The sequence below is a fragment of the Sprattus sprattus genome (genome assembly GCF_963457725.1).
Source record: "Sprattus sprattus genome assembly, chromosome: 5".
NCBI classification, from domain to species: Eukaryota; Metazoa; Chordata; class Actinopteri; order Clupeiformes; family Clupeidae; genus Sprattus; species Sprattus sprattus.
In genome coordinates this window covers 14,717,979-14,730,478 of record NC_137924.1, presented here as the reverse complement: position 1 = coordinate 14,730,478, position 12,500 = coordinate 14,717,979, and the positions used below count along the sequence as shown (strand labels likewise).

Sequence of the window (12,500 nt, the reverse complement as noted above, 5' to 3'; positions counted from 1 at the left end):
AGTTTGGCAGGGGGTGAGGGGGAGAGATATATAAAAAAAAAAGTGTCTATTGCCAACAGTTAATCAAGGAGGGGGTAGTATTATAGTGTGGTGTGCAATTTAAGCCTCAGGAACAGGTGACTTTGGCTAAATGGATGGCATCATGGATACAAAAGTATACCACAACATTCTGGTGAGGCACGCAGTTCCTTCTTGGAGACGTCTTATTGGGCCTGGATTTATTTTCCAAGAGCACAATAACCCTAAACATTATTTTAACTATGGCCGGAACTACCGGCGACAAGGAATCTGCTGGAACATTGAAAATGATGGACCGGCCCTCTCAAAGGCCGGACTTCAAACCCATCAAGCAAATTCGGGGCAAGTTGGAAAATAAACTCGACAGCTCTATTGTAAATTCCAAGGAAAGCCTTTGGCTTGACTTGCAGAAGGCATGGGATAACATAAGTGTTGAAGTTCTCAAGAAATATATTGACTCTATGCCAGAGAGATGTGCTGCTGTAATTGCTGCAAAAGGTGGACGTACCACATATTAAAGTTGAAAGTAGATAAAAACAGTAGGACTCACTTCATCAGATATTTGTTGTGCTCAGAACAGCCATCTGCATGTTTCATGAACATTATGAAATTAAATCATGTTTTGCAGGCAAAAAAAAGGTAATTATTCTCAGATCTGTCAGGTGTTCTAATAATTTTGGCCACCACTGTACATACAAGCACACACACCGACACACACACATAAACACACACACATAGATACACACACACTCATACAAACACAAACATAAACACACAAAGGCCACAACTCATCATGTGCTTTTTTCCCCATCGAGTCTCCCATCGCTCCAATCACACACAGATTACAGCGTAACCATTCACAGACCGTCCAGTACCATGCTTGTTTCTGGGAGGTCTTGTTTGCTCAAGTAAACAACTTGGCATGTTTTCCTCCACCTTGTTTAATAGTCCACTTCAGGTTGTGCTCTCGAAAGTAGTGGGGGACTGAGATATATTTATTTTCAAATATAACAGTCATTTTAATAGTATTTGAAGGGAATTCCTGGTAGCTATGATACCAAATAAGGTAAAAACAACACTGAGACACGACGTGTGTTTGGTGTCTTCACCAACAAGAGCGAAACAGCGCATTAGCGTGAGGGAATTAAGGGAGTAAAATCATCAAAAGCAAGGGTTCCAGCAAATTAACTATCAAACGTGCTGTAAGTAAAAAAGTGGCGGTGCACATTACACTGTGCTTATCTGCCTGGGCGACCCAGCGATGGGGTGGCGTGCTGGAGGAAGGTGTGTGACCCGGCCTCACAGAGAGGCCTTGCAGACAGCAGGGCGCTTATCTCCTGCAGGGCAGGGACTGGAGCTCAGGGGCCTCAGACGATGGTTAGATACGGTCAGGACTTCACAGATGGAGCTTAGGAGGGGGGGGTTGGGGGTGATGGGGTGAGGACGGGAGGAGGGGAGGAGGGAGTGATAGAGAGGTGATGGAAGAGAAGAGAGTGAGGGAAGAGGTGGGGGTGTAGTGGGTGCAGGACATCAGAGAGGAGAGGAGAGGGACCCACACAGATATATGAAGGGAGAGAGGACAGGGAACGGTTCACTCATGTGATTGCATTACGTCACATGCACGCCCATGACAACACACAGTACATATGTTCAAACACACACACACACACCACACACATACTATTTAAGCTTCCATGAAAGGGAAATCTGACATTACTGTGCGTTACTTTTTCAGGTCATTGCCCTGGTAGTAAAATATTGAAGAATGGCGCGCTGTAATTATTCATGAGGTTAAAAATGTAAACGTGAAGCCCGAGTCAACAGAGCTCCAGTGTCTCCAGCCCGTTCCCCTGCGCTGGGCCACTTTGGCCCGGGTTCAGATCTTGATTTGGGCCGCAGGCTTGGCTGGTTCTGCTGTGGAATTAGAGCTGAATCAGGCTCTGCTCGACTGATAAACCTCTCTTCTCTTTGGGGTGAAATCCAGCCCTACAGCTTGGAATTTCAGAAAAAGGGTCCTAATGCAAGGGATATTAACTGTACTCGCCGGGCATATTTCCAATATTAGAGCAGGGGAAAAAAAATTCTGTGTAAAAAAAAAAAGCAATTTATAGTCATCTGTTGACAAATCTCCTCTGTCAACACTCGTTTCCTTAAATTATGGATGTCTAACAGGAAATTCGCATAAAACCAAACAAACTACATGACGCTGGAGAAATAAATAGCTGTCCATCAACCAAACAACTTGACCATATTTAAAGGGATACGTACCACTCCACTCCCAGAGGCTGTAAGCCCACACAGCAACTTAACATCCCCATAAAACTCTACCTGCTAAGAGCAGTCCTGAGTACAAGTGCTGTTATCGCAAACATTCCTGTGTGAGGCCCCCAAGACTTAGCTGGATGACGCTGTACCATGTTTAGGTAGCTGAGTTCCAGATACCAGTGGCTGTGCCACTAGCATGACTCAACATAGATAGCACAAGTGCACTCCACACTTGTCTGTGATTCACATAGGATAGAACTACAAAACTGAATTTCCTTTAGACTGCAGATATAAAGCTATAGCTGCCATGCATCTGTAGCAGAGGTCAGTGGAGGCCTACACCTTAAAGAATTAACTACTGGCTGGTGCTAACACACACTCTAAGACCAGTGCAGGACAACACATCTCACCCATATTTGACATAGAGCTAATGTTTTGTGGAGGTTTTGCCACCCAAAGAAATCTGATTTTTATCTTTTAGAAGCACGACTATTGTCTCATGTTTATATTGAACCATAGTCCAGGCATAATCCCGGTAAGTGCTTACCTGCTGAACGTCCTGCTGGAAGACGCAGAGCTGGAGCCGCTGGTGCAGCCGGACCTTCCGGTGCTGCCAGAGGCTCTCCAGCCGCCTCTGGTGGTGCAGGACCTCGTGCACCACATCCAGGATGCAGTGCACCGCCTTGGAGTAATTGGCAGTGGCCGTCAGAGACTCAGTGTCCCCTGGACTCAGAGGCCGCTGGAGGACATCCAGCAAGGCCTTGCCGTCCTGACTGACCTGGAAAGAGCATCGGAGATGGGTTTGGGATGAGAATAACCAAGCACACCTTAGGATATACTGGGCGTCCCTGTTCATGTTATGTATGACTGCATCATTTGAGTCACTAGTGGCTAAAATCACACTTTTAGAAAATGTAAGCAAAGAGACAGAGACACAATGAGATGTTGAGTTTGAGCTCCTCTGTCTCTGCAAATAAAGCGTTTCATTCCCCTCACCCTAATCTGTTCTGAATCCTGCTAGCTAAATTAGGTTTGTCCAACCTGTAATCATATTTCTCAGGCAAATTGTAATATGATGGGCGTCTCAGGAATGTTCGCTTTTCTTTATCCGCGGCACAATGAGGACAAACATTGCTTAACCAGCCCTCCATTTATCTCAACCAAAAGTACTTATGGGCACTTTTTTTCAAAGTATGCTGCAAGAGACAACCCAGGATAACATTTGAGTAAGACTTCTGGCATTTACTGAAAGGTACCCTGCGCAAACCCTTTCATGACTTACAATCCTGTTCCTAGAAGATAAAATCCTTTGCTAAAGGCTAGCGGTGAACATATTACAGACTGTGAACCACATAGGGTGCCGTCTGTGTGATTTAAATCCAACAAGAAAAGGGCACTATTTCTGAAGCAAAGACATTTGACTCAGACACTATGAAAACACAGCTCTTTTTTTAACTGATCTGTGGTGAATAGTGTGTGTCACCGCCTCCTGATGCTAGCCCCCTTTATCTCTTGTTTGCATCTTGTCCTAAAATGGAATTTTTTGAGAATATGAGGCAGCACATTTCCATGCCTAAATATTTTCTTTTCACAAACCACATCCCCGGAAAGTCATTCCTGAAACATAATTCTGGAGCAAGAAGGCCGAGTGAAAAAGGAGAGAACGGCACGCTATGTCACCACCCTGCGTTGGACAAACAAACGTACTGTCTTGATTAGGGGCTTTTTGTTTACAGCACATTAACAACTGGACTGGTGTTTACACAACTTATGTCTTAGTTTTCTATTCATGATTCCCCACACCCTACATTTTATTTTGACTCTTTTCCTTGGCTCTGTCTGGAGGCTAGTTGTTTGTGTTTAGACTGCATCTCTGAGCGTGAACTCTTGTCAGTGGAGACAGCGTGTAGCTGCTGGCTCACCTCGGTGTAGGCCTGGGTCACTTGCTCATAGAGCGTCTGGTGGTGGTGGATGGCCAGCTCCAGGTCCTGCATCCCCGAGGGCAGGCCTCCCTCGCTGCAGATCTTGCACCAGGCATCCACGCCCGACAGGAACTGGAAGAGGGCCAGCAGACGCATTCACAGTCAGAGCCAGACATGACGGCCGCCCCGCGCCTCGCAGGGGGGCCGCAGCAGCGGTGATGGTGGATAAGTGCTTGAGTGCTTTTCTGACAATCTGGGGGTTTTGTTCGGCCGCCAGGGCTTTACGAACTCCTGTACCCAGGATGCAGGCTTTTTTCCCAGCCGTCAGCCCCAGTGCAATACATGATCACACTACATTTTTACATTGACCAGTGGTTAAACACTAGTGTGAGGCAGTGAAATCCTATATTGGCCACAAACATTTAAACCAAACACTACTTTAGAGCTCCTTTAAAGGACTATGGAGTGCTTCAACTGTCTAAGCATATTCATCAGACAGAGTGAATGAAACTGTGTAGCATTAGACTGTGAGAGACTGACCTGGGGGTGGGGGGCAGGATGGGGAAAAGGGGGGGGGGGATTTGTGCCTTCTGTACCTGTTCCGATTTTTGGTGGAATACGGCCGACATGGCCAGTATGGTGCTCCGCTCATCCAGCGCTGCGGCGAAGCCCTTCCACTCCTGGTCCAGCTGCGCCGAGATCTGCTTGATCTGCTGCGAGGCGTAGTGGCCGGCCTCCGACAGCCGCGAGGCCACCGACATGATGCGGTTTATGTTCACATAGGCGTTCTGTGGGGTATCAGGTAAGTACAGGATAAACGCTTTACACAGGATGTTTTTTTTTCGATTTTTCCAAAACAAATTTATATCTAGGTTTATCCCTTCCCTATGTATGCTAAACTGGGATGAATGAAAAACACGAACTGCCGTCTATTTGCGCACATTTAAATATCAGAGGTTAAACCTTTTAAGGACATGGCTGTGGAGAGGTTAATTCTACCTAATAGTATGGTTCATGGGAATGAATAAGATAATAAACCTGAATCCGGCGTTATCGTGTGTGTGTGCCAGATCCCCTCCGTGAGCCCCCCCTCTGATGGCTCTATCGTGGCTCTAGAGTCCCACCAGTGCACACAATACTAAATGCCAAATACTTATGACACATGAGCCGGTGAGAGGCGAGCAGTAAACACGGTAAAGGACAACAAGCATGACAAAATCCCACCATCACTCCCTGGCAGACGAGCGCTGATGTCTTTCACACTCCCACACACACAAACACACAGACAAACACACACTCCCACACACACAAGCACATAGAAAACACACACACACACACACACACACACACACAGGCACACACATGGATTCACATGCTCCCTGCTGCCATCTGGCTCCTCTCACAGCCGCCCATCCATCATCGAGGCATGTCTCATGGCCGCTCAGAGAGTTCGCTCTGTTCATTTCACAGCCTCTCATCGGCATGTAGCAGCGGGGTTTATTCATCGGTAACCTGATTACAGCCCTCTAATGATGCCTTAAAACGCTAATAAGAGGTTCATTTAAACCAGTGTTAAAACAGTGTGTGGAATCTGTGCTGTTATTGATGCTGAGCCATGACTCAAGGTTCTCACTGTGGTTCCTCAGTGCTGATAGTTTGATGTATTTTTCAGAGGGAGAGGGGAAGTTGATTGGTGGTGGGGCTGTTTGTGTGATGACTGCGCCGTGGCAACAGGCTGGTGGAGTCATGCTGTGTTCTCTTCAGAGGAGAGCAGCACAGACGGGTGGCAGAAGGCCTGCCGATACCACTACTCCCCACAACACACCACACCACACCATAGAGCCCGGCGCAGCACCAAGCCCTCTGCTAATCACACGCATACACACACTGAGGCTGAGAAACATTTCTATGCTCATGTGGCACATATATACATGTACATACACAGTAGATATGCAGTACATATGCAAACACAAATACATACTAAAACGTAAAATATGCTTAAAAGCATAAAATACATTTCATGTGCATTGTCATCCATCTTTCATAAATGTACCTAAAAATTAGGGATGCACCGATGCATCGGCCGTACATCGGTATCGGCCGATGTTTGCCTCTTTTAATGTTATCGGCCTATCGGTAATAAACTTGACTTTCACCGATGGTACTGGCCGATGTTTATGGCAGGCAGTTTTTAAAGAAAAATATTGTATTATATTCGTTTTAATCTTGATTTTATATGGCATGCCCTAAGGGTTTATGCTTGTGTTTTGTAAGGCTGCATTGCAAGCATCTGTTTACAGTTGAAATGATGTCTTGATGCCTGGGTGATATTATATTAAATAAAGTTTAGTTAAACTACAGATTGTTTCATAAATCTGATTGAATTTGTGCTCATTCAAAGTTAAGAGTGATAAAGGGCTGACATAATTTAACACATTGCTGTTTAGATAATGATTTCATTATTTTCCTGGCACAAAAGGATGAATGAATAACAACAAAAACAAAATAAACAAATATCGGTATCGGTATCGGTATCGGCTAGATTGTTGTTTTGAACATCGGTATCGGTATCGGCCAAGAATTTCCATATCGGTGTATCCCTACTAAAAATAACCACATGACACAGACACATAAATGGCCACAGGCCTCACACACACAGAGACATGCACACACATACACACACACACACACACACACACACACAAACACACACATACACATGCACTCTTGCCCCCAGCCTTCATGGCAGAGACTCAGGGGAGAATTATCACTCTGAGGACTTTTTGGAGACGAGTTTCCATTCCTGCACAGATCAATTTCTCGGAAATTGATCAATGAAGGTGGTCAGGTGCAGCACCCAGCCCCCCTGACCCCACTTGTAATTGAGTTGAGTCTGCGCTGGACAACCTCCTCCTCAAGAGAGAAAGAAAGAGAGAGAGACTCACCATAGAGTTCATGGCGAAGTGATTGTGTTGGGTCTGCAGGTCCATGGCGTGCTGGTAGCTCAGTCCGATCTCCGTGTGGCTCTGGAGGAACAGCTCCTTGTTGTGACTGATCCAGTCAAACATCTGGGAAAGAAAAGCGAACGAACACAGCACCGTGGGGAAGTGTGTTATCATTACACTCATTTCTGTAGGGGATATCTGCGATCATTCAAAAAAAACAAGAAAGTTCTAGAACACTCTCCGCCGCTCTCACTCGTTTTGCAGAGGGAAGGTTTATATTAAGGAAGTGAGGTCACTTGGCTTGCTTTTCTATACGTATTGGAGGTGGATCAACATCAATGATGTCGTCAAAATCTATTCAAGGGGAAAAGCAAAGGGATTGCTCAGTAATGTGTAATCTATTTCTCTAGGAGTCTATGGCCATGGTCCGGAGAGGCTAGCATGAGTGGAATGACCAGATTTATCAAACGTGTTCTTAAACACGCACTACATCATTGGCCATTAAACACAAAGACCCCTTATTAAACGTTGTGAAAGGTGTGTTCCTGTTGTACGAAAGATAAAACGAAAATGTGTTTTCCCAAACTAATGAGATAAGATTAAAGAGCGTTTTGATGAGATAATTAGCCTAGATTGAATATTTGGGCAAATTCAATTAAAAGCGAGACTGCAATCTACTTCCATCCAGTTTTAACAGCAAATTTCACACTTGGCAGGATGGTACGGCTGTTAGACAGCACTATCCGTGTTTAATTTGGTTTTAGATTTGATTAACTGGAGAGTGAATCGATACAGAGACAACAAATAGCAAATGAACTAGAGTTTGAGAGTAAACATTCTCATTTCAGGAGCATTAGGAATGTTTGGTAGAGAAAATGACTGTCAAACTTAAATCAAACCAAATAATCCTTGAAGCATCATAAAATGTCTGATCATTATCATTTCATTAGATAACAAGCCTTTCATCTATTTCAAGTTTAAATGGAAATTGATAGAGGAGGAAGGACTGGCCAGCACAGGGAAGTCCAAGCTGCAAGTCGCTTTTTCTGCACTCTGCATTACTGATGAAAAGCTGTAGTTTGGTAGTCTGGGAATCTTACGCTCGGCCTTTTGATTTCAGTCGTGTGCCAGACCAAACATTCCTGTCTGGAGGGATGACCATCACATCTCAAGATCTGTTTGGGAGTCAGCAGAGTTCCCTGGTGTCGTCCGACTTCGTTCAAAATAAACACTGGAGTAACTCAAAAATGCTCCAGAAGAAGAAGAAGAAGAAGAAGAAGAAGAAGAAGAAGAAAAAAAGAGTATAGCTGCTTGGACACCACAGCCCGTCAGGAAAACTTATCAGCCCAGGGGCCCTGAGTGAGATGAATATAAGCACTAATCACAGGGCTGGGTAATGGACATGAGGTCATAGCACATGTGGACAGAGAAAGAGAGAGGGGGGGGGGGAGAGAGACAGAGAGATGGAGTGGGGAGGGATGAGAGAGTGAATGAGAGAGAAATGAGGGGCCCTGCAGACGGTTATTACTGTCTTTGATCTGGATCCTTGTGCATATGAGCTGGCTTTACTGGAGACTCAGGGAAAGCACCTCATTTTACCACAGTGAAAACGAGGACACATCCTTTTTTTTATATATATTTGTTTTTTTGGCTTTTTTATGCCTTTAATTGATCGAACCTGTGTCCTCTTAGGGCGTCAAGCCCAAATGTGGTCGAGGCTACTGTGTGAGCTACATTGCCCCCCGGACACATCCTTTTTGAACCATTTCAACTTCAATGGTTCTTCTACAATGCATCCACGTAAAACAGCGTTCCTAATCTCGCCTCCGAAGCAAGACAGCATGGTGTGAGAACACTGGAAGTAGCTCACAATGGCGGCCAAGTTGACATTTCTCCAAGCCATGGCAACAGGCTCTAATGGCAATAAGTCTGGGGAGGTGGCCTGGGCAGCTGATTGTGTAATGCATTGATCGGTGCTATTAGTCACGGTGTGACAAAACCATCTCCCCCAAGGGGGACCGGTGCACCCACACATAGGCGGCAGGGTGGCCTTGATTGGCTGCTGCACCAGAGAGAATTAATCATCATGTAGGCCTGTCCTAATCAAAGGCACCATGGGAAAACACTGCAATTAGGGGAAGAGAGTGCACTTATCTAAATGAGCCTCTCAGTGTATAATCCAGGGGCCTTTGTCCCTCCAGTTCATCATTCTGGGTTAAATAAGGGGGAAAAAGCCTAGTGTTGATCCGGGGCTGAACGAGCGCTCCATCACTGTCTCAGAATAGCAAACACCCCGCTACTCTCCGCTACAGGCCTGCTGCTGGTCACGTCACACTCCATGGTTAGAAATTAAGACACTGGCCAATTGAAATAACGGTTTTGATTAGTTTGAGGCTATTGGACGGTTTCCCCACTCGTCTCTCAAGGCCCAGTAATGCAAGAGTGTCTCCTCACCTTAAGTGCCAAGGCTATTAGTGGTGAGATTCACATTTTGCTGTCATCACTCCGCAGCATCCCACAGGCTGTGTGTTATTCTGTGCTTGTTCAAAAATGGATGCCTGCTGCTTATCTAAACAAGCGAACATTTCTGGATGATGATTTCTCAAAATGACAAGCCAGCCAGCAGAAATATAAAGTCGACGGCTGAACCCTACACGCAAACCGAGCCCACCACATAAATTCCTGTCACCCCATGTTTGTTATTCGACGTTGGGCTGAGGACATCGAGGCGTGTGCCTTGCGTAAATATTTACACACAAGGGACAAGGTTTTGAAAAAATGAAAATGAATACCGCCAAAAAAGTTGGACTATAGTTTGTTTACCACACTAGTTGACTGCGGCTGAAAGGCCAATGTTATCCCCCAACACAGCGGGCCCATCCAGACCCCGAACGCTTCCAACCATCCCTGTCTGTCCAGCAACACTCAGATTGATGGTTGCTGTGTACTCTTCTCAAAGATGGAGAGGGATGGAAACATTTTGGTTTTTTTCAACCACTGTACAATGTACTCTCTGTACGTCGTGTACTGAGTGGAAAGAAGGAGAGTGGTACACACATATTCAGTTTCCATCACTTCACTTGCCTTTGTTTGTATTTGACTTGCATTTATATATATTTATATCACAATTATTAACATCAATGCTGCAAGTTGTACAGCTGTTAGCGTTTCTTGTTAATTTCCACCAGATTTAGCCATCATAGAAACAAACCCTTCCCTTCAATGTGTGGTGCATACAGGAAATGAATGGAAGGCAGGAATGCTCTTTGGAAGATCCCTGATTGGTCGATACTGCTGGACTGTGTTGAAACTCTTGTGACTGATTACAAAGCCCTGGAGAGGCCGAGAGGCTGCTTTCTTTTCTCCCGAGTATCTATCGACATGATGGCTATCAGAGTGCAGAGCAATCTAGTATATGTACTCTCACTTACAGGCTTTTTTTTTTTTACCAAAACAAGTTTTTCTCATCTGCACTGCGTTTATGAGTATCAAGGGTCTCACCCACCATTTTATCTCAGGAGAGAAGAAAAGAGGAGAAGTAAACCTCATCATAAATCAGCCCAGCCTTTCACAACTGTTGTCACTCCTTCACAGCCATTGCATGTCTGTCTGCCGTCTCACACCAACCTTCTCGGCGTCCTGCTCGAACAGGCGCAGCTGGAAGCACTGGTCCAGCTTGAGCTTGCGCACGTGCCACATCTGGTGCAGGTGCTGGCGCGTGGAATGCAGCTTGTCCAGCAGGCTGGCGATCTTGGGCACCACGCTCTGGAAGTCGGCGCTGCCCGAGATGCAGTTGCGCCCCGAGAAGCCGTCGCTGGAGCGGATGCACTGCAGCAGCCGCTGGCCCTCGCGGTCCAGCTCGTCCACGGGGGCCTTCATCACCTTCTTCTTCAGCTGTGTGTGCTCATCGATCAGCCGCCGCGATCCCTCCACGTCCACCGGGAACTCTTTCTTGGCCAGCAGCTCCTTCACGACGGGAGACAAAACGCGCTAGCAGTGTTAGTTCTCTTGCTTTATTCCTATAAACGTTACTATGGTTACTAACATTACTATGTTCCAGGCCAACACCTGTGAAGTTTCACTCTCTTAAAGAGCATGTCATGTAGGAGTTGACGTGGAAAGGGTTGCACTTCATGTTGAACTTACACTCCACCATAAAGTAAAACTATTTGGCGGCTGATCAAGGAAAGCCATTTATTTATTACTAGCACATATTAAAAATATATTTTTACTGACATCATTAAAGTGACAAGTACAATGAACTTTTTCTTTTCTTCAATGTCACTGAAAAATTTGGTCCCCCCCCCTCCCCCCTCTCCCCTCTCACCTGCAGGTCCTCCAGGCGGGAGAGGAGGTGCACGGCGCTCCCCATGAACTCCTCCAGCGACATGCGCAGGTCCATCCACTCGTCGTGGTTGTACTCCAGTGAGCCCTCAAAGTCGTCCGTCAGCTGAGACGGGTCCACTAGCTTAGTCAGCCCTTCCACTGACACCATGCTAGTCTGTCAACGCCACACAATAAAAACAGGGAGAGAGAGAAACAAGTCAGGTAGTGCTGCCTTAGTGGGAACGTGGACTGTTCCTTTAAGGCTGGCTCTCATTAGAGGGCCTCTGTGGAGATGAATATGTGGTTGAAGAAAATGGGGCGTGCAGCGAGTATGCCAGAGGAGAGACTAGGAGCTGGTTCTTTCACCACACAGCTGCGGCGACGACCCCCTGACCTGTGCTTTGAGGGTGGAGGTGGTGCAAATTGGGAAAAATGTTGCCGTTGTTAAAAAATAATGACGCTAACAGTCTGTGAAATTACTTTTCTATTAAGGTGTTTATGAAGGAGTCATTAAAAGAGATTACTACTGTCTGTCTGATGTGTGGCGAGACAGAGTTGGCAAGCACAGTGTTAAAATATTCAATTGAGTCCGCCAGCTAAAATAGTCTACCCGTGGCCCTGACACATTTGGGGAAGACCTGGGGCTTATGCTCATGGAAAGTGGGATGGTGCCAAGCCATATGGTACCGTACCTCAAAGGTAAACTTGGCACTGCCAAAGTTGGTCTTCTGCTTCTGCCAGAAGGTGTCAGGCTTGATGATGAGAGCGACGCAGATCTCGGCCGGGAAGGCTTCCTGCAGGGTCTTCAGCAGTGGTTTGATCAGGTCCCACTTGGAACCGCGCATATCAATGATCACAGTAAAGCCACGCTTGCACACATCCTCACTGCCAAGGAGAGAGAGAGAGAGAGAGAGAGAGAGAGAGAGAGAGAGAGAAAGAGAGAGAGAGAAAGAGAGAGAGAGAGAGAGAGAGAGAGAGAGATGTTACAGTTCTGCGGGTGCCTTGAATACACGCCCACCCCGTT

The 12,500-nt window shown here is 46.1% G+C and overlaps 1 protein-coding gene across 5 annotated transcripts in view; it reads right to left on the bottom strand.

The window, feature by feature from the left end:
• kalrna (kalirin RhoGEF kinase a) overlaps nucleotides 1-12,500 on the bottom strand; it is a gene marked incomplete at both ends in the record, with an annotated part of 149,354 nt that overhangs the window by 71,924 nt on the left and 64,930 nt on the right. For all 5 annotated transcript variants that reach the window (XM_080838585.1, XM_080838588.1, XM_080838586.1 and 2 more), the window contains 7 exons: nucleotides 2,831-3,061; nucleotides 4,206-4,337; nucleotides 4,802-4,993; nucleotides 7,151-7,273; nucleotides 10,778-11,116; nucleotides 11,478-11,651; nucleotides 12,169-12,361. In XM_080838585.1, coding sequence (XP_080694711.1) covers nucleotides 2,831-3,061; nucleotides 4,206-4,337; nucleotides 4,802-4,993; nucleotides 7,151-7,273; nucleotides 10,778-11,116; nucleotides 11,478-11,651; nucleotides 12,169-12,361 — 1,384 coding nt within the window. The remainder of the gene's footprint in view (nucleotides 1-2,830; nucleotides 3,062-4,205; nucleotides 4,338-4,801; nucleotides 4,994-7,150; nucleotides 7,274-10,777; nucleotides 11,117-11,477; nucleotides 11,652-12,168; nucleotides 12,362-12,500) is intronic.